The sequence below is a fragment of the Mauremys mutica genome, chromosome 2 (assembly GCF_020497125.1).
Source record: "Mauremys mutica isolate MM-2020 ecotype Southern chromosome 2, ASM2049712v1, whole genome shotgun sequence".
Classification (NCBI taxonomy): Eukaryota; Metazoa; Chordata; order Testudines; family Geoemydidae; genus Mauremys; species Mauremys mutica.
Window position 1 is genome coordinate 25,198,022 of NC_059073.1, and position 25,888 is coordinate 25,223,909.

The 25,888-nt window shown below is 40.1% G+C and overlaps 1 protein-coding gene across 2 annotated transcripts in view; it reads right to left on the reverse strand.

Moving 5' to 3' along the window:
• TBC1D31 (TBC1 domain family member 31) overlaps positions 1–25,888 on the reverse strand; it is a 42,653-nt gene that overhangs the window by 12,041 nt on the left and 4,724 nt on the right. For both annotated transcript variants that reach the window (XM_045007173.1, XM_045007172.1), the window contains exons 4-17: positions 25,048–25,226; positions 17,022–17,173; positions 15,747–15,906; positions 15,006–15,206; positions 13,572–13,748; positions 11,555–11,634; positions 11,308–11,454; positions 10,774–10,907; positions 9,369–9,502; positions 8,491–8,670; positions 7,270–7,502; positions 5,414–5,566; positions 4,357–4,492; positions 3,849–3,941 (exon numbers count right to left, since the gene is read on the reverse strand). In XM_045007173.1, the coding sequence (XP_044863108.1) occupies positions 3,849–3,941; positions 4,357–4,492; positions 5,414–5,566; positions 7,270–7,502; positions 8,491–8,670; positions 9,369–9,502; positions 10,774–10,907; positions 11,308–11,454; positions 11,555–11,634; positions 13,572–13,748; positions 15,006–15,206; positions 15,747–15,906; positions 17,022–17,173; positions 25,048–25,226 (2,159 nt within the window). The remainder of the gene's footprint in view (positions 1–3,848; positions 3,942–4,356; positions 4,493–5,413; positions 5,567–7,269; positions 7,503–8,490; positions 8,671–9,368; positions 9,503–10,773; positions 10,908–11,307; positions 11,455–11,554; positions 11,635–13,571; positions 13,749–15,005; positions 15,207–15,746; positions 15,907–17,021; positions 17,174–25,047; positions 25,227–25,888) is intronic.

The following is a 25,888-nucleotide window of genomic DNA, read 5'->3' on the forward strand; positions in this document are numbered from 1 at the left end:
AGTGATTCTACAGTTTATGCTGACATAACTCCATTCAATGACTTCAGTGGAACTACCCCAATGTAAAGCTGGAATACTATCGTGATGAACCAGGCCCATTGTAAATACGTTGTACATCTATAGCACCTTTTATCCAAGGATCTCAAAATACTTCAAATTTGAATTAAGTTTCACAGCACCAATGTGAAATACAGAGATATCATCATACCCACTATCCCGATGGTAAACTAGGGCACAGATGATTTGCTAAAGGCCATACAAGTCAGTAGCACAGCTAGAAATCCTGACTCTCAGTACCCTTTTCTAAAATGGATCAGTTAGTTAAATAAGCACTACCCCCTTATCCTGCAGGTCCTGATCATTATAAAACTAATTCCTTAAGCTGCTGACTTTACAGATACTGAGTATAAATAGGTTTAGATTGGTTTGTGTTGCGTAGCCACAAACACACACACTGCAGCTGACAGTATATTTAATAAGTGAACCCTTAAAGACAGTTAACCCCATTGTGCTCAGCACAGATTTTGAAATTTCATGACAAGAAGTATTTCTTATCACATACAAGTGATGTGAAGGTGCATTTGAAAATAACTGTCAGATTTTTCAGAAGACCACTTATGTGCATGCAAGTTGGGCTTCACGTGGGTTCAAGATGGGCATAGGTAGCTTTTGAAAACCTGTCTCAATCTTTGTAACTAAAATTGGCATTTCTAAAGCTACCCGCTGGAAGCAGCACTTTTCAACAGGCGGAAAGCCACTTGTCATGTGAAACTGACTTTCTGTCTTTAAGCAATAAATATTTTAAAACCCAGAAGAGTCCTTTTCTGATTTTTATAGCAGGATTACAGAATAGAAACTGCTTTATGAACAGTACTAATGAAGGCATTTTGAAAGAAAAACACTCCTTTTCCATAAAAATTTACCTATCCCCCTTTTTTTTTTTTAGTAATGCTATTGACAATTTTATACAGAGACTGAGGCCTGAGAGTGCAAGTGGCTCTTTAATGTATCTCCTGTGGCTTTTTGCCACACATGATATTAAAAGGACTGTGTGATTTAATTATTAACTGATCTAAGTTATTAACCAATCAGGATGCTTTTACTATGTTATTAACCAACTGTAATTGATAAAATAACACTTGGTCAGTCATTCTGCTGTGAGAATTATATCTATATAATGACTAAATATTTCCCTGGTCACACTGTTTAAATACGAATATATAGTACTATAGTAAATGCAACAATGAATTCATACTACTGTGGCTCTTTTGGGTAATATTGATCACTAATTTAGCTCCTGAACCACTGAGGTCTGAGTACCACTGCATTGCTTCAGTAAACATCAGGATATTGTAGACTAACACAGGAGTTGCAAAGAGGAACAGCATTACTTTTAGACTAATTTATACTGATGGTAACTTTTTCCTCAGTAATCCTCTTCACCAAGTTACATTTGTATGTACATGAAGAAAAAAAAATGGCACAAAGAAGCAGTCCTGAGGTGCCACTGGCACTTTTTAATTAAAAAAAGAGGCCTCTCTCTCTCCCCCCCCCCTCCCCCCAATCTGGCCAAAGCAATCAAATGGAATTTGGGAACTGCAAAGGAACAATCATTCAAAACAAGTTTCTTCCAAATATCCCACAAACAATAGATAATTTTGGTAAATTCTCTGGCTACAAGATAAATTGGGATAAGTCAGAAGCAATGAAGATCTCACTGGATCTAGTTGGAAGTGACTCTCCTATAGGGACATTTAGGCTATGTCTACACTATGCACCTTTTAGCAACACAGCTGCTAAAAGGTGCACAGTATAGCCGCCTGCTGTTTGTCGGCAGGAGAGAGCTCTGCTGACAACAAAAAAACTTCCACCCCCAATGAGCAGTGTCAGCTTTGTTGGCAGGAGAGCATTTCCGCCGACAAAGCATTGTTTACACAGGCACTTTTTGTTGGTAAAACTTTTGTCGTTCGGGGTGTGTGTGTGTGTTTTCACTCCTCTGAACGACAACAGTTTTACTGACAAAAGTCCAGTGTACGCCAAGCTTTAGATGGCAACAGACAAACCTCAGATATCTTGGTACCTGTTCCTTAAGGAAATTAAAAGCATAGTCAAGGTTAATCTAGCCCCATTAATCATGTAGTTAACAAACAGTTTAAATAGATGGCAGGCACTCTCTCTCTCTCACTTTCGGGAAAAATAAACAATCAAAATGAATGCTCTTCCCAAGATCATTTTTATTCTGAATTCCATATTCCCCCCTTTTATTTTAACAAAATCAACACCATGGTCAGGTCCCTCTTGTGGGACGTTGATACCAAACCCAGAATCTCCTACACAGATTACAGCTTCCTGTCAAGTCAGGAGGTTTTAGATTTCCTAGCTTTTAACTTTACCAGACAACAATTTTAGCCAAGCAGCATAGTGGCTCATTCCCTCATGGTGTAGAGCCCTGGGCTGTCTCCGGCTGGAAGCAGAATTTGTTGCTCCTTTACCCCTTTCCAATGCACTGCCCTCAGATTACTACCAATTCCCTAAAGAGCATTTACCAAACTATTGTGGCAGCCAAAAATAATTGGCATATTATGTCCACGAAATTTAAAAGTCACCCCCTTCTACATATTAGGGCCTCTATCTGGGGTAACGCGAAACTCTGTATCGCACGCAACCCCATCATTTGGCCAGACTGGATTAGGAAAGGGATTCTGACCACCAGTCAATTTAATGTAAATGATACCTTCCTCCCGTTTACAACATCAGAAGAAAGGTGCAAGCTAGAGATTAAGAAGGAATGGCAATATATGCAACTTAAACATGCCATCTCTGATCTGTTTGGCCCTGATGCCTGCGCCACCCATGACCCTCCTGAACTGCTTTCATTTCTCCAGATATTATCCAGATTGCCAAGACCTATGGCAACATCATGTGCACACTTGGCCTGCAAATTTGAATTAAACACAGATTCCCTAAAAAAGAGATGGGAGAAGGAACTAGGCCAATTATTCTCTCCTAACCAATGAAAACAAATTTTAGTCAGTGCTCTGAACTGTTCCTTGGACCTCCACTTAAGATTAATCCAGCAGAAAAATCACATGGAAGATGCATTGGACCCCACTCCAACTATTCAAAACAGGTAGCAATAAGTGAAAAAAATGCACACTTAACCCATATGCTCTAAAAATGCTCCTATACCTGTATGTTTTGGGAAGAACTTAATTGCAGTTAATTTTTTCCTATCAAATAAAATTGTATTACAAACTAAACCTAATGTATGTTGATTGGAAGCTGAAAACATCTGAAAAAACTTACAATTACCTAAAGATAAGTACTACAAAAATGGAAATCCATTAAAACGACCAGTATTTGAAGACTGGAGCATAGACATCGTAAACTTGGCCACCAAGGAAAGAATTTTATACGGTAACAAATATCTAAGAAAAATTTTCAGAAACATGAGATGTTTTCCTGGAAGTATCTGAATGATCTGGTTAAATGCATGAGGCCCACCACTTGCCTCTCCTTCCTCTATATCCACTTCCTTCCCTTCCAGTCTCTATACTCCTCCTCTGAACTTTGCTTCTATTCTTTATCTTATTTCAATACTTTAACTAGTTGGATTTTTACAAACAAATGTTGTTTGTTTGTAAGTTATGTAATACAAATACTTCATTTATATTTTAAGCATTCATATCATCTATAATTCAGTATTTCAAGTATAGCTAAGATTAGGTAGCAAATGGTTAATATATTTGCGATGTATAATTTGTTTTTTCTGTATACATATTTTAAAAATTTAACAAAAAATATATAGAAATAACCCAAGAGACTGTATGTAGTTCATTGCCATGTACCTGTTCAAAAAGCTGTCTTTGGGATTCAAGTTCCATTTGCCGCACTTCTACATCTTGAACAGTAGCAGCTGTTTCTCGCTCTCTCATGGACACCTAAAGGAAAGAAATATCCACATAAAAACCCCCAAAATGGAAAAGTTGTTTTTTCTTTACCACCATCTTTCCTTTCCTTTCCCTGCACACACATACATTTTAAAATACTCCAGTTAGTAGGTCTAGAACCTTAGGCAGCTCACTTCGTTTTTCAGCAATGCCAATATTTGGATCAATCTGGCTTTTCTCAGGAAATTTTGCTAATTTAACTATACTGTGTGGACAGCAGCAGGTGCCAAATTAAACTATATAAATATAAATGAATCAGACAACTGCCCAACTTTGGCTAAATACATCTTGTTTCACAAAACATGCTACACTTGGTTTCATTAGCTATCATAAGTTACGATTTTTTTCTTATTTACTTCTCTTAATAAACATTGGAGGAAATATTGCTTAGATGAGGAAAACAGACCTTTCTTGCAATTTCATCATCCAGACGTTTTAGCTCCATTTGACGCTGATCCTGCTGATGTTTCAGGAAACGCCTTCTTGCAGCATCCAACAGCTGCAGCTCCTTTACTTTCAACTCTCTTTTCACAGCTGTTAGTCTTCAAAACAAAAATGAAATAGGAACAAATAAACCTCTACTGGTGGAAGGCTGACACTGAAGAGTGTGATGTTCCATAATAGTTAACCGTTACCTGTCATGAACTACTCTCTCTAACTGCTAATGCTCTTGACATAATAGTTTTGTTTTGGAAATTAAAACTGCACTGTTATAAGACAAATTTAAATCCAAAGACTGGCACACTCTCCCCATTTCCCACAAAAGTCCCATCAATTCTACGCTACTGGTGTGAATGAAAAAAAAAAAAAGGGCACTTTAGTTTGTTGAGAGAAAGTCACAATAATATTACACCACCTCCTGACCAGAATTGTACTCCTCATTCATTAGTAGATAAGGAAAGTCACTTAACCCCTTTAGTCCGCAACTCTCAATAAAAAAACAAACAAACCCACCAATAAAAAAACCGCCAATAGAAATTTGAGAATATGCACCCTCATTAATATAAATAACTTCTATATCAGTAGCAGCTAAATGCAACAACTGAAATTGAAGCTCCACTGCACAAATACATAGTGAAAGATAGTCTAAAGAGGCAGGTACGTAAGCTATTTGGGAAGAGAAAAAGTGAGACTGGAGACATATGTGACTTGCCCACGGTCACACAGCAGGTCAATGGCAGAGCCAGGAACAGAATCCTGATTGCCTGATTCCCAGACCAATGCCCTACCCACTAGACCGCACTGCTTCTGCATATTACAATTTGAACAAAATGGTGGCCATCTAGGGTGACCAGAGAGCAAGTGTAAAAAATCGGGATGGGGGTGGGGGTAATAGGTGCCCATATAAGAAAAAGCCCCCAAAATCGGGACATCTGGTTACCCTATGGCCATCTCTGTCCCTACTTGTGATAAAATATTTAATAGCAGGGTGCTGTAGCCATGGTTCATACTGCTACTAATACCTCTGTCTTTGATCTGCCAGTTTTTCCTCTTCTTGCAGCAAAATTTTTCTCCTCTGTTCTTCAGCCTCACGAAGCAGTTCTTGCTTCCGATACCAGGCCTCATCTTCTACTTTTCGCTGTACTGCTTTAGCTTCTATTTCGTGAACTAATTGTCTGCATAAAAATTTTTTATATATTACCATAGAAACCAAAATAGATTTCAAGAAATTATTTAGGCAGTAAAAACTGCTGGTCATATATTGGAAAAGTATTAAGATTATTATAAAATCTATGTCTGTGCTCAAATTGCCCAGTGATGAAGTAGTTTGGATCATGTCTTCCAAAGTAAATTGGCTATAGCGCAAAAAAAGATCTATAATAGAAAATGAGTATTATGACAAGAGGATGAAGCTGATTGGCTTATATAGCTTCCAGCTGCATAGATGGTAAAAGAAATAGTACTCTTCAAGTACCATAATAGATACTAGCACTTCTCAGGCTGTTGAAGACATTTAGCTACGCAAGCAACATTTTGCAGCTGCCTTCTATTTGCAAGAGAATCTCAGATTAGTTTAACTATAAAATGGCTTATCTGCTAAAATCAAAATTTTCAAACCTGGGTGACTGAAGTCAGGCTCTAAAAGCCTTATTTAGATGCTTAAGTGAAACTGACCTAATTTTCAGAGGTGCTGAAAATCCACAGTTCCTGCTGACTTCAATGGAGAGCAGAGAATTCTCAGCATCTCTGGAAGTCAGATCACTTTTACTTTGCCATCTTAAAGTGGATTTAGGTGCCTGACTTTAGCACTCAAGTTTGAAAATTTTGACCTAGGTGTTTTCAGAGAACTAACAAACAGGTTGATTTTAAGCTTAACATTACTTCAGCAATTAATGCTGGCTAATCCATTTAACTAAAAAATCCAACAGGCCAAGCAGAGCCATCAAAAGGTAAGGTGTAAATCTACTTTTTTTTCTATTTCTCTAACCATTCTGTCCTTTCCCAAGCACATACATTTCCCTTTTTCTAGTCTTCATTAGGGTTGTCAGGTGTCCAGTTTTCTACCGGAACACCCAGTCAAAAAGGAAGCCTGGCAGCTCCGGTCAGCACTGCTGACTGGGCTGTTAAAAGTTCAGTTGGCATGGGGCTGGCAGGCTCCATGCCCAGCTCTGCGTGGCTCCCTGGAACTGGCCGGCATGTCTCCCCAGCTCCTAGGCAGCCACGGGGCCTCTGCGTGTTGCTCCTGCTCTGGGAACCGTGGCCAATGGGAGCTCCGGAGGGCGGGGGCAGCATGCAGAGCTGCCTGGCCACGCCTCCACCAAGGAGCCAGAGGGACATGCCAGCTGCTTCCTGGGAGCTGCCTGAGGTGCCACCTGGAGCCCACACCCCTCACCCCATGCCCCAGCCCTGAGCACTAGCCCGCACCCAAACTCCCTCCCAGAACCCACACGCCCTCCCACAGCCCAACCCCATGCCCCAGCCCTGAGCCCCCTCCTGGACTCCGAACTTCTCATTCCCAGCCCAACCCCAGAGCCCACCCCCACCAGCTGGAGCCTTCACCCCCCATGCAACTCCTCATTTCTGGCCCCACCCCAGAGCCCTTACCCCATCCCGCATCCCAACCCCCTGCCCCAGCCCTGTGAAAATGAGTGAGGGTGGGAGAGAGCAAGCGATGGAAGGAAGAGGGATGAAGTCAGCGAGGGACGGAGGCTCGGAGAAGGGGGAGGGTAGGGGTGGGGACTTGGGGTAGGGGAAGGGTGTTCAGTTTTGTGCGATTAGAAAGTTGGCAACCCTAGCATCACTCTAGTTTCCAGTAAATCCAATAGATATCTACTCCCTCTCCCAATTTTAAGGTTTCCTTCTATTTTCCCATGAATACCTTTCTCGTAAGTATTCTATTTCATCCTGTCTGATCCTCTCTCGCTCCTGAGTCTGATAATCCACAATAAACTTGGGGTATTTATTAAATACTGGGTACTGGCCCTTTGTAAGTGGTACGAAGTCATCAAGCATACGTTGTGGATGGATGTCTGATGGGGTAGCTTCCATAAGATGATAGGCTTCTTTAATCACAACATTAATATCCAGATTGTTCCGATGATGGAAGAAATACTGTAAGAAAAAGGTTTCATTTTAAATCCTACAAAAAGTTGAACAAGTCACTATACTTTCCCAATAGGTATGTAAACATATTAGTTAATTCTGTATGCTAAAAGCTGATTAAAAGAAAATGTTGTCATCCTGGCACCACTAGTTAATATAATACATCAATAAACAATGGCTCAATTGGCTTAACCCAAACCACTAAATCCTGAAAGAACTACCTCTGCTTCACTCCCTTTACTCCAAATGCTAGGAATGTTAGTCTGCCCTCTCTCCCGTATGTATATATCTTTTTGCCATACTGAGTGAGAGAAGGATAAGAAGTGCTTTCAACTCTGCTCATGAGTTATGGCCTCAATTCTGCAATACACATGAGAATAATTTTACCCATATGAGTAATCGATCACTCACATGTGCGTCTGCAAAATTAGGCCCTAATATTTGCAAATGGAGATTTTTCCATATAAAGAATGCTTTTCTTCCCCCAATGCTCTCCATAACTTCAGAGGTACAATAAAATATTTTCATTTTAGTTGAGAGGAAGTCAACCAAGACTGCCTCACTGTGCTTGCATTTTAGAAGGCAAAATAATGAAGCATCAAAATGCCAGAACCACTTTATATTGTCCTAACATACAGATGTCAATCCTGTGTCCAGAAAGAGAACCAGAAAACAAAGAATAGTTTAATGCGTAATGAATTTTCCTTATTTAAAAAACATTTTCCTAGGCAACAAAATAATTTCTGCAAGGTCTTAAGTTTCTTTATACTCCTCTTTGTCCATACAACCAAGTGCAGTAAATTGATTAATATTTTATTCATTCCACAGTGAATATATCAGATACTAGAAGACACTGCTCAAACTGGCACAGTATAACTAACATTCAGTTGTAACTTTTCTTTTTAAGCTCTCTAAAAATAAATATTATACATTATACTTTTCTGAACCTACCTAATATAGGTAGGCAAGGCTCTAACTTACATAGTAAGATGTTTACCTCAAAGTCCTCTGTTTGATTACAGTGAAGCAAAGGAGCTCTGGAACATATGATATAGGCAGCAACCATCATGAGAAAGTATGAAGGATGGTTGGAAAAGATATTATCAAACACTTTCAGCCATTCTTCTCTTGTTAGAACCTCAGAGAACAATGTTTCTAGAAGAGGCCAGGCATATAGCTAAATTAATTGGGAAAATTAATAAAATAATCCATTAGTAGAGCTTCTCAGTTCCCATCATAGAAATATTACAAAGGAAGACAAATCTGAATGTGTAGGGGGACCTTTCCTATCTGATGCTGAGATGTTATCTATTTGTAAATACACAGCACATTGGAATTATACCAAAACATACAAAGATAAGGTCCCCACCATATGCAACTGATGAACTAGATGTGGTTACATAAATATATTTCTTACCTCTCTCATTCTTACTTTCTTCTCTTTCATTTACTTTCTTAGTGACTAGATAATTAGTAATATATAAATTAACTGTATATTTTAGCTTAATTAAATACTTGTTTTATGTTACTGTATCTGTTTACTGAATTCAGTCACCACAATTGTGTTTATTTTAAAAACCAAGATAAAATTATATAAAACATGGATTTATAATTTTCCCTGATAGATTTCTGAATCTATATGATTGCAAGAAAGGGCAACTTTAAGTCCTACTAAAGCATGTATAAGGAGACAGATGATGTAATGCAACAGGATAAGCTGCAGGCAAATGATATGTTCTTTATAGTCCTATAAGTACACATTTTACTCTGAATTCATTTAATGAGCAAATAAAGGTATAAACTAAAATGAGGCATTTGAACGCTGCCATTTATGAACAGTTATATATAAACTATGAAGCTACATTGGAGTTTTACCTGTGAAGTCACACTGTAGTTTATTAAATGTTGAAGCAATTCCTTGTCATGATGTGCCAAGATATTTTCCACCATACTAAGGACATTGACTGGAGGATTAGGAAAATACTCAAACCAGTGTTGACACCAATTAACTACAAAAGGAATAAAACAAACCACTTGTAGCTTAATCCCTCTGACACTGAAGGATAGCACACTACTGAAATCATCTTACTTTTCAAATGATGTTCTTTCCACTTTGATTCATATACTTACATTACAGTATTTACAAATTCAGTGTTCTATAATCTGCAGACCCACTAAACAGAGATTTTGTTTTATAATATCTGTTAATATCTCTACTACACATATATCTGTTATTCAATGTATATATTTACTTCTTCACACAACGCATGGTCAACCTATGGAACTCGCTGCCATGGAATGTTGTGAAGACCAAAAGTATAACATGGTTCCAAAAAGAATTAGATAATTTCATGGAGGACAGGTCAATCAATGGCTATTAGCCAAGATGGTCAGGAATGCAACCTCATGCCCCAGATGTCCCTAAAGCTCCAACTGACAGAAGTTGGGACTGGATGACAGAGGATGGATCACTCAAAACTACATGTTCTGTTCATTCCCTCTGCAGCATCTGGCACTAGCCACTGTCAGAATAAAGGATACTGGCGTAGATGGACCATTGGTCTGACTCAGTATGGTCATTCTTATATTCTTAATTCAAAGATGTTCTTTTTAATCCCATTGTAATGAGCTTTTATGGCTGGGTCACTGAGCATCAAAATATTTTTAACCTGTTAGGACCAAATCTGGATACTTATTTTGCAACCAAACTATGTACTTTGCAAAATGGGTTTTTATGAAAGGTTACTCTATGCTATGTGTGCACTCTGCAGCAGCTGCAATGACTAATTTCAGTGCAAGATACTTTAAATTTACTATTTTTCTTCAGAAGCCAAGCTACTAAATGCTAGCTGTCCTAATCAAGTGATAACTCCAGCTTAGTACAATAAATATTTTAAACTGAGACAGAGGTATTTCTTTTGACTACCGTCACACCAGGTCTCAAGCCAGAATTTAAAGGATTAACATGACAACAAAATTGTACTGGACAAGTGTTCTTTTACTGATTAGACTTAAAAGATACTGATAAGATAAATTGATAAAGATTCCTATTAAAAGTCAATATAAGGAAGTTAAATTGTGTTTGTAAGCTATGATTTATTTATTTTTTGCAACAGCTGCATTTTATCACACTTCCTGGTGGATGCCTTTTATACATTTTAAAACAGTAAATGAACTCCTCAGTGACCTATAAGAGAATTCATGCACATCACTTTGTTTCAAGCAAGGCAAATTTGGGGAAACTAAATAAGTTACCTGTGTGATAAAAATCCTTGCTTACCTATTACAGTAGCAACAACTTCAAAGCAGATCAGCTGGTTGTTCTGAAATAATTTTACAAATGGGAATGCTAGCAGAGGAATGTATGGTGTCTCACCAAAGATAGCAGACCAATGAGCTAAAGCAGATAAGGTCCTGTATACGAAGACAAACAAGTACTTAGAAAATATCTGTACAGAGGAAGAGAATCATGCTTGGTTATCACAGCACAAAATGTTATAAGGCATCTGAAATTTATGATGTTAAACAGCACTGAAGTATAGCAAGAAACACTGTGGCATTCTATGAACAACTAGGCAGAAGAGTAGGGAACAATTAACTCTCCCATAGAGGTAACAGGAAATATTTAATAAACTGAAAGCATGTATAGTCATAAAACATACCAACCCCAGAAAACTGCTAAATAAGAATGACTTTGGTGTAATAAGAAGGTACTACTTTATGTGGGGCTTAATTTTTGCAAAATAAACCAACCTTCCCCAGATATGGTCCCAGTCAGATGGTTTAACATCAATGAACGTTCACATAAATTTACCTTTGTAAGACTCTCAACAGTTTCCTACTTTTCATGGGGTATTCGTCCTTTAGGTGCACAAATGCAGAATGGATACCTTTATCTATTAGGCTACTAAATGCTAAGTGGTTTTCAGGAAGTTGTAGTAAGGCACGCCAAACAAACATCCTGCAAGTAAAACGTAGATTTAGCAAAGAAAATTCCCTGTGATAAATCAGTACAGCAAAAGAGATTTTAAATTTGCATGCATGTGCACACCCACACCCACCTGTATTTTGCTGGATATTCTCCAAATCCTTTCAGTAAGGCTTGTAGACGTTTCTTGTTTAATCCATCTGGCAACTCATTCTACAAAATAGGAAACAAACAGTAATTTGAAATAGTGTTTTTGTTCCCATAATCTCTATTCCTGATTCACAGAGTTAGTGGACATTCATAGAGTTGGTAGGGGGCATGTGGTTTTGTTTTTTAAATGTGTATTTATAATGGTCAGAACCCAGGACTGGGTGTCAGGACCCTGACTTCTAATCCCAGCTCTGCCACTGATTCACCATGTGGCTTTTGGCAAGTAATGTGTTTATTTAGATTTGTTGAGTAACTGCCCTATACCAAACTCTAGGCACTATGACAAAGTTAATATAAACAACAATTCGCAACATACCTAATGAAAATGGATCCTCCCTACATAAGTTTGACCTCTTTGTATATCAGTAAAGCCATCTGGTGAACAGTCACCTACCCAAGGGAAAGAGGGGGCTGTGAAGCTTACTTGTTTAAGTGGTTTGAGATTTTCAGATCAAAGGTGCCAGGAAACGTGAAGTACTATTACTTGAAAGCATTACTTAAAAAATACTGAATCAATTTCTATTAATCTTGACCTTTTTTATTTATTTAAGTTTCCCTAAGGCCCAAACAAAATATAAGTTTCTCGCTTCAACGGTTTGTATATCTGAGTGTAAAATCTCTAGTCAGACCATATGGAGAAGTACTTACAATCAAATTCATTTTTAAAATGATAGAACCTACTCTGCTAAGACTTCAAAAAATATCACTTTGGGTTGAGAAAAAGCATAGAAAATTTTAGTATAAAATCATGTTTTGAGAAAATTATAAGCAAATGAAAGAGGGAGGCTATAATCATAGGACTGGAGAGGTCATCTAATCCAGTCCCCTGAAGTCCCCTAATGGAAATCGGAATTCAACCTTAAGTACATCAGCCACCAGTAACACCTACTATAGCAAGAATTTTATTTATAGTAGTATCTGCCATAGTATTCTAGGCATTTTGCAACAAAATACAAATTAAATGCTTGATTCAATACCTAGAGAACTCAATGGAAAGACTCCCACTGATTTCAGTGGGAGTTGGATCAGACCCTAAATCAGTGGTTCTCAACCAGGGATACATCTACCCCTGGGAGGTCCGCAGAAGTCTTCCAGGAGGTACATCAACTCATGTAGATATTCGCCTTGTTTTACAACAGGCTACATAAAAAGCACTAGCAAAGTCAGCTCAAACTAGAATTTCATACAGACAATGACTTGTGTATACTGCTCTATATACTAAAATGTAAGTCCAATATTTATATTCCAATTGATTTATTTTATAAATATATGGTAAAACTGAGAAAGTAAGCAATTTGTCAGTAACAGTGTGATGTGACACTTTTGTATTTTTATGTCTGATTTTGTAAGCAAGTAATTTTTAAGTGACGTGAAACTTTGGGGTACGCAAGACAAATCAGACTCCTGAAAGGGGTCCAGCAGTCTGAAAAGATTGAGAGCCACTGCCCTAAATGACTAAAAATATATATGATTAATTTACCAGTAAAGTCAGGATATAACCATAAGTTTTAAGTTTAGATATAAATAAAAAATTTAGCAATGAATGCCTTTTGCTGTAATTAATATTATTGTAAGGAGGATACACGTGATTTAAGATAAGAATTGAGGAGAATTACAAAGGTAATTGGAGAAGAAAATAAACAGTGGTATCAGAGAGTAACAATCATGAACTATACAGATAGCAATAAACGGAGTGAAAGCCTTGGGAAACAGTTTAAAAGTAAAGTTAAATTAGAATAACAAAGTTCTACAACAAAGATATGTAAGGAAGGTAAAAGATGCAAACAGTGCATTGGTCAGATTAAAGATTTAGCAAACGTTTGGATGTAGAAAAGTAAATTGTTGAGGAAATAGTCAATGGAGAGTTGTTTTGGCAATGAAAATCAAATGCTACAGATTAGAGAAGAGAAACATTTACAGTATTTACAATTTGCTCTTACCTCTCTATTTTCAAGTGATGTGTTCACTTGTGGTTTTAGCACTCTGGTTTGAGTTTTACTTCCTCTTGATTTCCAAGGCCTCTCTGACCTTCCTGATGTCACTCTCATTGTAAGTTTACTTGCTCCCAACTTGTCTTTTGACAAATCTTCAACTACTTTAACCAAGGGTGGTGGTGGCTAGCATCAAATAAGAATGATACAGTTAACATCTATGACACTGTAAGAAAGAACATTTTACAATACCCACCTTTATAATGAGCACACTTTAGATTATACAGTGTTCTTTAACTTGATGACCAATGTTGAAAGATGTTTGTGTTATAAAACATGACTTATGGAGACCCACAGTGTAAACCAAGACCCAAACAGATGTGACAAGTGAATGAAAGTTAAACACACTTAACAAGGGATGTTACAAGCAAATTTATGTAGGTTCTATCTTAATCATGATTTTCATATGTTGACTCAACCAGAAACAATGTATCTTCTGAATTAGATGTACAAGGATGCACACTAGTATGTGGTTTGACCAACATACAAGTATTGTTCTGTATTTAAAATAAATTACTTCAGTGTGTGCTTGAATGTTACTATACTACTTTGCGCTTCAGAGTGCTATACAAACATTAGCTAATTCTCACAAGACACATGTAGAATGTGTAATATTTCCATGTTAAATATGAGGAAAAGTGAGTAACAAAGTAGTTAACTACATTGCCAGAAAGTCCTACACAAACTCAGCATTTAAGTTGGGAATGTAAATTAGGTCACCTGACTTGAAGGCCTGTGTTCAACTCCCTTATTACACAGTAAACCTTATATGCTTACTTTTAGTGTGTGATGATTTGTGATATACGGAATTCTGGATTTAGAAAAGTGTCTCTTCCCCTACGTCTCCCTACAGAAGTTATTTTCTTAGTAAAATAAAAACTGGTCTTTATAATATGTATTATTTACATAAGGGACTAGCTCAATGATTGTTTTATAATCATGGCTCCCAAGTCCTGATGAATAAACTGGGAATACTTCTTGACAAACAAGCATCACGAAGCTCATTTGTGTCTGCAGATAAGGCAATATCTGTTGCATGGTATTTCCAAAAAGGAAATGGACAAAAAGCTGTATGATCAAAGCCAAGCTGATAAAAAGGTGTGGACAGAATAAATTGCTATGAGAAGAACAGAAAAACTGGAAGATAAAAATATTATATCATGTTCTAAAACAAAATTTGCCTAACAGACTGGAGTAACCACAAAGTGAAGTCTATAATCCCTATGTTGTTTACCTTGCATCCTATATTACATAGTACAACATATGTAAGTTAATGACACAAGAACAAATTGTATTTTCAGTACTGAATTTTTGGGTGGGTGAGACTGACTTTTATTGGTATTTTAATGCTGTTTTTGTGATTTACTTTACTTATAACTATACCTTATTTACTTCCTGCGTTAAAGCCTGGACACTGTATATGTTGAGGCTACCATTTTGCATTACTGATGCAATGTACCGTCCATTTGGGCTAATAGCTGCTGTGCTGATTCCCTCCTCATGATTCCCAATGTCAAACAGATGTTTGCATGTCTGTATATTGATAAATCTCATAATATTATCTTGACTTAGCACTCCAAGAACCTAGAAATAAAGGAGACTTCTATAAATTAGTCTTAATGCAAAATAGAAAAGAATGAATTCAAAATTCTGAAATGAAAAAATTTGAAACAGCAACAGAGCAAATATTTAATATAGTAACTTTCCTGCATATAGTATTGAACAGGGGTCGGCAACCTTTCAGAAGTGGTTTGCCGAGTCTTCATTTATTCACTCTAATTTAAGGTTTCGCATGCCAGTAATACATTTTAAGTTTTTTAGAAGGTCTCTTTCTATAAGTCTATAATATATAACTAAACTATTGTTGTATGTAAAATAAATAAGGTTTTTAAAATGCTTAAGAAGCTTCATTTAAAATTAAATAAAAATGCAGAGCCCCCCGGACCGATGGCCAGGACCCGAGCAGTGTGAGTGCCACTGAAAATCAGCTCGCGTGCCGCCTTCGGCACGCGTGCCATAGGTTGCCTACCCCTGGTATAGAATAAGAAAAGCAAATCTCAGAAAGTATGTGATTTCAGTTAAGAAACCAAGTGATTTCGTTCTTAAATTTCCTATACAACTGACCTGATTAGAACCACCATCAAAACTATCAGGAAGGAATTCCAGATGGCGAACAGCTCGTACTTTTGTAGGCATCTGGATTATTCTTAACAGCTGTTTTGACTCCAGACACCACAAGTGAAGATGATTCGATTTTCCTCCTGTTACTAGCACCCGGCCATCTCTGCATCAGAAACAGGACTAAGTTTGTATCAGACCAATCTAATCTACTGCTAGTTACAATTTTAGGGCCATATATTATCTTCCATGCTCACAAATCATCACTGCTGAAGATAATTTCTGTTGTATTGTGTTGCTAGCATATAATGTTGAAACAGCTCTCAAATGAAGTAAAAAGCAGGTTTTGTAGTGGATATTTATAAACTTCGTTTTCAGTGTAAATTAAAAAGAAGCTCTTTTTTCCCCCAGTGGTCATGGGTTTGCAGTACACAGTGGTGCAGCTGTTCTCAGCAAGGAACAATGCAATCTATAGATGGGTTCAAAATGCTAAAACCGATCACCACAGAACTTTGGGGAAGCTGACATTCCAAAGTTGTGGGCTTTGATTCATCTTCAGTTAAAGATCTTTGATTGTTCAGACAAAATAACATGATCAAGTGGCAGAGAGTGATACCCTTTATGGGTTTATAAAATAGCTTAAGTAAGTTGTTGGATAAGGACGGGGAAACATTAACTCATTTAGTACAAACTAAAAACAAAAGAGTGTTTCAATGTACTACTACTGTTGTGCACCTTTCTAAAATGTTTTATAAAAGACTTCCTATTAATAGTAGTAAGTTTGGATCACTGCTCCAGCCACCTCACTATTCTCAGCAATGGCAATATTGCTGTAATTGCTAATCTTCATAAGTAATTTTGGAAGCAATATATTTTCTTTCATGGTTTGCAAATCGAAATGGCCTGAAGCGGACATGATTGACTCACGCACTTCTGAGTTCATTTTTCTTGTTTGTACAGAATACAGTTAGAGCTGGTACCAAAAGTGTTTTCTGTTAACTCCTCACCTTTACTGGACTTTGCATCCCTGCATCGAGATTGTTGGAGAGAGTGATTAGTCTGCTTCTCTTTTCTGTATGAAAACCTAAATACTTTTTTGAGGGGGCCTAAAATCTCACACTAACATTTTGACTTCTGTTAAAAATAACGTTGGTATCTGGTTTAGAGGTGAAAAACTACAGCTCAACACTTGTGCAAAACATTTTAGAAAAAGGAGAGAAAAATTTGTATTGTCTGCTAAGAATTTTGTAATATTTTCTTTCTGAGTAAGCAGCAACTTACCTGGTAACGGCAAAGACTTTATAATGCAACACAGAGCCTTCTATTGGAGTTGGCAACTGGTATTTACATTGAAGAGTATCACATTCCCATGCAAAGACAGAGTTATCTTTGAAACAGCTGAGGATGGTGTTGCTTAGTGGAAGAAAGAAAACCTGAAAGAATTAATATGGAAAAGGAAAAAAAAATAGAATAATTTTCTGGCTAGTTGCCTTACATACTATAAAAAAAGAAAGATTATATTTGACCTTCAGAAATGTCAGAATAATATAGCAATAAGTAGGGCTCTACCAAATTCACGGCCATGAAAATTGCGTCACTGACTGCAAAATCTGGTCTTTTGTGTACTTTTATCCTGTACTATATAGATTTCATGGGGGAGACCAGTGTTTCTCAAACTGGGGTCCTGAACCAAAAGAGGGCCACGGGGGTGGGGGTCATGGTATTGCCACCCTTACTTCTGCAGTGCCTTCAGAGCTGGGTGGCTGGAGAGGGGTGGCTGCTGGCCCAGGGCCCACCTCTGAAGGCAGTAACACAGAATACCATATCATGTAGGCAGTAGCACAGTAGCAATACCATACCATGCCATCCTTACTCCTGCGCTGCTGCTGGCGGCGGCACTGCCTTCAGAGCTGGGCTTCTGGCCAGCAGCTGCAGCTCTCTGGTGATCCAGCTCTGAAGGCAGCGCTGTCGCCAGCAGGAGCGCAGAAGTAGGGTGGCAATACCAAAACCCCCCTACAATAACCTTGCACCACCGCTCCCCCTCCCCCCAACAGCCCCCTTTTGGGTCAGGACCCCTACAGTTACAACAACATGACATTTCAGATTTAAATATCTGAAATCATGAAATTTACAATTTTTAAAATCCTATGACTGTGAAATTGACCAAAATAGACCATGAATTTGATAGGCCCTATCATTAAGCCTCAGCAGTGTTCACATTAGTGTACTATCAGTGCACATATCAGAAGTCTTCCTGAAGACTTGCAATGAGCTTGAGAAGTGTACCAATTGCCTTCAGTCTCTGAAGTGGTTTATTTTTAGCATATGGCTCATTAATTTCATGTATCATTATTAAAAAAAGAGTATAAAAACAGCTGTTAGAGGTTATGCAAACTATTGTTCCACTGTGAAAAGTAGTTCCTATTATTATGATAAATGAAAAATAGAAAAAATGTAATAAACACCTTTTTTCAGCTCTTCTGAATATATTTATTGTTTACATGAAGTCTTTTGTATAAAATCACCTGGATTATAAAATCATGATTGGATGTCTTTCTTAAAGATATACTTCTGTTCATCCACAAGTTATTGGTCTAAATACAATAATTATCGGATGAAATTTTATGGCCTGTGCCATATTTTATGGTCAGACCTTGATGATCGTAATGATCCTTTCTGGCCTTTAAAAAAATATGATTTTGGGCCCTTCCCTACTCCTTGCTCCTCGCTCCTCAGAAACCCTGCTACCCTTCCAGCAGCAGTTTCTCGCCTAAAGCAAGTTGAAAGTTGCTGTTCTTTTATTTTAACAAATTGGGATATTCTGTTCATTTCCTGGTTTTTGTTTTACTCTAAAAAGGTGTGTTTAAAAAAGGCCACAAAATGATGTTGAAATGGCAGTTTGGCACTCTGGGAGAAGGGACAGCACAAAATGTCCTTTTTTCATCTCTTTTCTTCCTCTCTCAACTAAAACTGCCTCTCTTCACCTACCAACCTCACGAGGTGCTTTTTGTCTCATTCGTTAGCTTTTGCTCCTGCACTTTTTGAGCATAGGTGGTATAGAGCTTACTAGTTGCATTTAACTGATAGGATCCCAGCTATGCACTGCTGGGACTGGTGCAAAACCATCAAGATGGTTCAGGAAATAAATTAGAATGGAACTTTACAGTCAGTGTCCCCAGTCATACTCTAATAATACTACCAGCACTTCTTAGCCATACTTCTTAACGCACTAAATGTGGGTAAGCACCATTATCCCTACTTTAAAGTTGGGAAACTGAGGCTCAGAGAGGTTAAGTGATTTGTCTAAGGACACACAGCAAATGAATGGCAGAGCCAAGAACAGAACCAAGATCTCCTGACTCCCAATTCAGTGCCCTCTCCACAGAATCACATAGCTTCCTGATTAGAAGATTCTTTACATTAGGGGCTGTACAAATTTATCACCTTTAGAAAGGAGAGGCACTAGTTTGGGATTTTAGTAAAATCCTCTCCACACACACACTATTTCTTTTGTCAGTGACTAGGTTCAGCCAGCTGAAGTCTACAGGTACGTCTACAGTACGAAATTAATTCGAACTTTTTATTTGAATTTTCGGAAGCGATTTTATACATTCAGTGTTGTGTCCCCCCACTAAAGCATGTGAATTCAGCGGAGTGCATCCACGGTACTGAGGCTAGCATTGAATGTTGGAATGGTGCACTGTGGGAAACTATCCCACAGTTCCTGCAGTCTCTGCTGCCCATTGGAATTGTGGGTTAAGCTCCCAGTGCATGATGGGGCAAAAACATTCTCACGGGTGTTTCTGGGTGTGTGCCGTCACTCGCTCCTCTCTCCGTGAAAGCTACGGTAGACACCATACTACCAGCAGACAGTGCAGCGCCTGTCTCCTGGTACTATGAATCCACCTCGCAGGTCCTCTCGTCTTTCTATCTACAATTTCATCTAACCATTTCCCGCCTTTTTTTGGCCATCGTGAACAGAGCCGCACAGCTTCTGCTGCTTTTTCCATGTTGTCGGTCATGGGCTCCCGTGGAAGCTACAGACGGCAACAATTCCCTGCTGTTTTTCAGCCATCGTGAACAGAGCCGCACAGCTTCCACCGCAAACTCTGCTCACGTTTCCACCGCAAACTCTGCTCTCCCACTCTTGCAGCTCTAAAGAGCTTCCCGACTCTGTGAAAGCTACAGAAGACAACCATTTACCGCCTTTTATCGGCCATTTTGAACCGAACAGCTCGTTTTGCGCCCGTTTTCCAGGATTACTTGTGCAGACGCCATAGTGTAGCAAGCATGGAGCCCGCTCAGATCTCCAATGCTGTTTTGACCATTGTAAATAGCTCGCGCATTATCCAGCAGTATGTGCAGTACCTGCAAAACTAGGCGAGGAAGTGATGACAATGCAATTACTATACTGAGGACATGGACATAGAAATTCCTAGAAGCCTGGCATGTGGTGATTGGGAAGTCATGGTGGCATTGGGCCTGGTTCATGCCGTGAAATGCCGATTCTGGGCCTGGGAAACAAGCACAGATTGGTGGGACCGCATAGTGTTACAGGTCTGGGATTATTCCCAGTGGCTGCAAAACTTTCGTATGCGTAGGGCCACTTTCATGGAACTTTGTGACTTGTTGTCCCCTGCCCTGAAGTGCAAAGACACCAAAATGAGAGCAGCCTTCACAGTTGAGAAGCAAGTGGCCATAGCACTGTGGAAGCTTGCAATGCCCAATAGCTACTGGTCAGTTGGGAATCAGTTTGGAGTGTGCAAATCTACTGTGGGGGCTGCAGTGCTGCAAGTAGCCAACGCAATCATCGACCAGCTATCATCAAGAGTAGTGACTCTGGGAAATGTGCAGACCATTATAGATGGCTTTGATGCCCTGGGGTTCCCGAATTGCAGTGGGGCGATAGACAGAACGCATATCCCTATCTTGGCCCCAGCACGCCGGGGCGGCCAGTACATAAACCGCAAGGGGTACTTTTCCATGGTGCTGCAAGCACTGGTGGATCACAAAGGATATTTCACCGACATCAACATGGGATGGCCGGGAAAGGTGCATGACACTCGCATCTTCAGGAACTCTGGTCTGTTTGAACAGCTGCAGGAAGGGACTTACTTCCCAGACCAGAAAATTACTGTTGGGGATGTTGAAATGCCTATTGTTATCCTCGGGGACCCAGCCTACCCCTTAATGCCATGGCTCATGAAGCTGTACACAGGCACCCTGGACAGTAGTAAGGAGCAGTTCAACTATAGGCTGAGCAAGTGCAGAATGGTGGTAGAATGTGCTTTTGGACGTCTGAAAGCGTGCTGGCGCAGTTTACTGACTCGGTTAGATCTCAGCACAACCAATATTCCAATTGCAATTGCTGCTTGCTGTGTGCACCACAATCTCTGTGAGAGTAAGACAGGAGACGTTTATGGCGGGGTGGGAGGTTGAGGCAACTCGCCTGGTGGCCAATTTCGCACAGCCAGACAACAGGTTGATTAGAAGAGCACAGCAGGGCATGCTGCGCTTCAGAGAAGCTTTGAAAGCCAGTTTCATGACTGGCCAGGGTACGGTGTGACAATTGTGTTTGTTTCTCTTGAAGTTACCCGCCTCCTATATATATGAAAGGAAATAAAGTCTAAATTGTTTAAAACCAGTTCTTTATTATTTGTTGCGCAACACATTGAGAGAAATCAGAAGGCAGACTGAGGGGGGGAGGGTTAGGGGGGTGGAGGAGGAGGGAAGAACAAGTCGAGAAACCAAATCAGAAGTTCACATATGCCAGCTTTCTGTTGCTTGGGCGATCCTCTGGGTCCCTGTAGCCTCCCCAATCATGTTCTTGGGCGCCTGGGTAAGGAGGCTATGGAACTTGGGGAGGAGGGAGGGCGGTTATACAGGGGCTGCAGCGGCAGTCTGTGGTCTTGCTGCCTTTCCCACATTAGATCCACCATACAGCGGAGCATGTCAGTTTGCTCCCCCATGAGCTTGACCATAGCGTCCTGCCTGCTCTCATCGTGCGTGTCCCTCCTCTCTTTGTGTCCCTGTAATGCTTTACGGGACTCCGCAATTGTTTGCCTCCACGCATTCAGCCGGACCCTATCAGTGCGGGAGGACTGCATGAGCTCAGTGAACACGTCTTCCTGAGTTCATTTTTTCCACCTTCTAATCTGGACCAGCATCTGGGACGGAGTAGATAGGGGCCGCGTTGAAATATTTGCACCTGTGGGAGGAGAAAAAGGGAGGGTAGTATTTTAAAATATACATTTCAGAGAACAAAGGGGACAGTTTGGTGTGAGTAAGCCATCGCACACAGCCAGGCAACAGAATTCAGCTTGCAGGCAGCCTAGGGGCGCAGGGGGTTCTGCTTCTTCTACATTCATTTCAATGTTTTCAAACTGCTGGGACCTGTTTCCCACAGCAAGCAATGCCTGGTGGGTTTGCCATAAAGGACGGCCTTCGGGCTCTCTGGGATGATCACTTCACACAACACTCAACCCCAACACACACACCCCCACCGCGTGGCTCCGATGAGGCTCTGAGCAGGGATGAGCCCTTTAAACTATATGCAAACAGCCCAGTGCAGCTGGGTTTCCCCCATCCTCCACCGCGTGGCTCCGATCAGGGTCTCACTCACCAGAAGTACCTTCTCCAGGGTCATGGTCCGGGAGCCCGCACTGGGAGTCAGGGGAGGCTATTGGCTCCAGCATTAAGCATAGTTCCTGGCGGGGGGGGAAAACGGATTCCCCACTTGCCGCCTGTGCACTGTCCTCCTCCTCCTCCTCTTCTTCATCCTCCAATGACTCTTCCTCCTCGCTCGTGCAACTCCCCCCTTGCAGGTGTCCACGGACAGTGGTGGGGTAGTGGTGGCGTCACCCCCCATAATTGCATGGAGCTCACGGTAGAAGTAGAATGTATGGGACTGTGACCCAGAGCGCCCATTTGCCTCCCTGGATTTTTGGTATGCTTGCCTGAGTTCCTTGATTTTTGTATGACACTGCTCTGTGTCCCTGGAGTAGCCTCTTTCCATCATGGACCTGGAGACTTTACCGTATGTATTTGCGTTCCTTTTTTTGGAACGTAGTTCTGCCATAACAGACTCATCGCCCCAACACGCGATGAGATCCAGTACCTCCCATTCGGACCATGCTGGAGCTCGTCTGCGAATCCGGGACTGCGTGATCTCTTGTGATGGTGGACTCTGCATGGTTGCCTGTGATGGTGGACTGTGCTGACGGTCACCTGTGCTGATGGTGACCAAACAGGAAATGAAATTCAAAAGTTCCCGGGGCTTTTCCTGCCCACGGGTAGTGCATCGGAGTTGAGAGTGTTGTCCAGAGTGGTCACAAGGGAGCATTCTAGGATAGCTTCCAGAGGCCAATAACGTCAAATTGCGTCCACAATACCTTTAACCCGGGATTACGATCTCGATTTAAGCACTACTCCACTTGCCGAGGTGGAGTACAAAAATCGATTTAAAGAGCCCTTTAAATCGAAAAAGCCAGTTTGGTTATGTGGACAGAATCATTTTTTTTTTCAGATTAACTCGGCTAATTCCGAAATAACAGACTAGTGTAGACCAGGCCCAAGTTTACCTTATGTTTAGGATGCAACATTAATCACCCTGGCTTTTCCTTAATTTGGACCACAGTCTGAAAGCAATTATCTCATTCATGGAAAGGAATGGCAGATGGTGAGGTGGGTCTGATCTGTGCCATTTCAATGAAACAATTCATGTTAATTTCTGCAATACACTCATATTACAATGGCCACTATGTAGGTAAAAACAATAGTCATCTAAAGTTTCCACAATATGTACACAGACTACAACGACAAAGACAAATTCCTGAACTTCGGCTGAGCTGGCATTTTAAAATAGAAGCTTCATTTCGCATTCTCAAAATTTGTATATACCTAATACTACATGGTTGACAATTTGTAATACAACAATAACGGATAATCAAATACAGAGAAATAATTCTACTGAAGTGACAGCATAACCCACAAGAGACCTAAGAACCATTCTTCAGAGAATTTCCTTATGCTGAGTCTAATTCAAGTCCTACTGAAATCAACGGGAAGGCATCCATAAACTTCAAGGGCTTTTGGCTCAGCCCCATTATCTTTGTACTGCATGGTTACATTATTTTATTATATTAATGGTTTATTTCAACATGGAAACTCATGGATTCTACCAAATTCCAAAAGCTATTGGCAGAAAACTTTAGCCACTCACATATGCTAAATGTGGAATACACTACAATTACTTGCTGATTTATAAGGGATATCTCAAATTCATCCCCTAATGAAGTGCAGACACCTCTGGGATAAACATGACAATTATTTGAACAGCGCTCACTAAACAGTTTTAGGACAGGAAGTGAAGTGAAAGATGTACCTCTAATTCAGGGGTGGCCAACCTGAGCCTGAGAAGGAGCCAGAATTTATCAACGTACATTGCCAAAGAGCCACAGTAATATGTCAGCAGCCTCCCAATCAGTTCCCCGCCGCCCCACCCCCAGTACCTCCCGCCCGCCGGCAGCTCCACTGATCAGCGCCTCCCTCTCCCTTCCCATGCCTCCCACCTACCACAATCAGTTGTTTCACAGCGTGCAGGAGGCTCGTGGGAGGGGCGGAAGGGGGAGGCGTGAGGGCACAGGAGGCTCTGGGGAAGGGGCAGGAGCCTTGGGGGAAGAGGTGGAGTGGAGTCAGGACCTGGGGCCGAGCCAGAGGTTGAGCAGTGAGCACCACTGGCACATTGGAAAGTTAGTGCCTGTAGCTCCAGCCCCAGAGTTGGCACCTATGCAAGGAGTTGCATATTAACTTCTGAAGAGCTGCATGCAGCTCCGGAGCCACAGGTTGGCCACCCCTGCTATAACTGAAGCTACAGGGTGACTTCCAGAATATAACAGCCCTACTAGAATCCAGTAAAGAAACCGGAGTTAACAGCCCTACTCTCAGAAAAAGTGTCATGGGTTTTCAATGGCCATAAGTCGTGAGGACCTCCGTCTTAAGGTACAGTCTTTCAAATGAATCTCCTGCCACATAGTGGCCTCTAACACTGTGCTTTGACTTTGCTTCAATACTGATGAAACATTACTACTTTATGCAGTGCATAGGTGTTCCCTGCAGATCTCCACAACTACTGTCTCATAACCCTATCTTGTGAGATCTGATGGCAAAGGTGAGATGATTAAAGGACAAAGAAAAGACTGATCTATTTTTTTTAAAAGAATATTTTTAAGTACTCCTGATTTTAGTATATAGTTGTATTCTCAGGTATGTTTATATACCCTTTGTTTAACAATGACTCTTTACTGACCTTTTGAATCCCCACAGATTGGCGGACGTTCAACTTTCTTTTTCTTTGGAAGGTATCGAGATCCCAGAATTGTGCTGTATCAGTGGATGTAGTAATGGCATATCTGCCTGAACCATGGACGGAGATTGAAGATACTGAAGAATCATGTCCCCTCATCCAACTAACTAGCTCCTTGGTGTCTATGGTGTAAATGAAATTGATTAAAAAGTTATGCAAAGTGAAGCAACAAGTGCTAGTATTTTTCAGTACAAACAATATGAAGGGTGTGGCCTCTTGAGAATGCCTCATGTATCTTTATTTATCATCACTATCCAACAAATGAGGAACAAGTGAGTTGTCCTTCATGTAATTCCTATATATTATGGAAAAAAACATCCTGCTGATCAGTGGGAAATAAAGGATTTCATAAGTTATTTCATAAGCTATCTTGCATAGACTTGTTTAATGTGTCTTCAGTGATCAGTCTTAAAAGTTGTGAACGGGGCCCACCAAACAAGCTGGATATGCCTCCTAGGCAGACTTTGCCAGTGGGAACATCAATATTAAACCACCACCACGCCCCCAGCCAAAAAACAACATACTTTGCAGGCTTAAGTCAGGATTCTACACTTGTTTTAACTTGTGGGTGAAATGAGTGAGTATTGAAGTTATTATTTATACATACAAGGAAGGTTGGTTTAATGAACAGCAGGCTATGATCACAGGAACCTCTACATTCAGATGCAACATCCTGATTAATTTTTTAGGCCTGGGAGTTTAACACATTTTCATACTTCTATTTCACCATTTTGCAAGCTAGTTTTTTTAGGAATATACTTCTTTATAACCTGATTAATAGCTA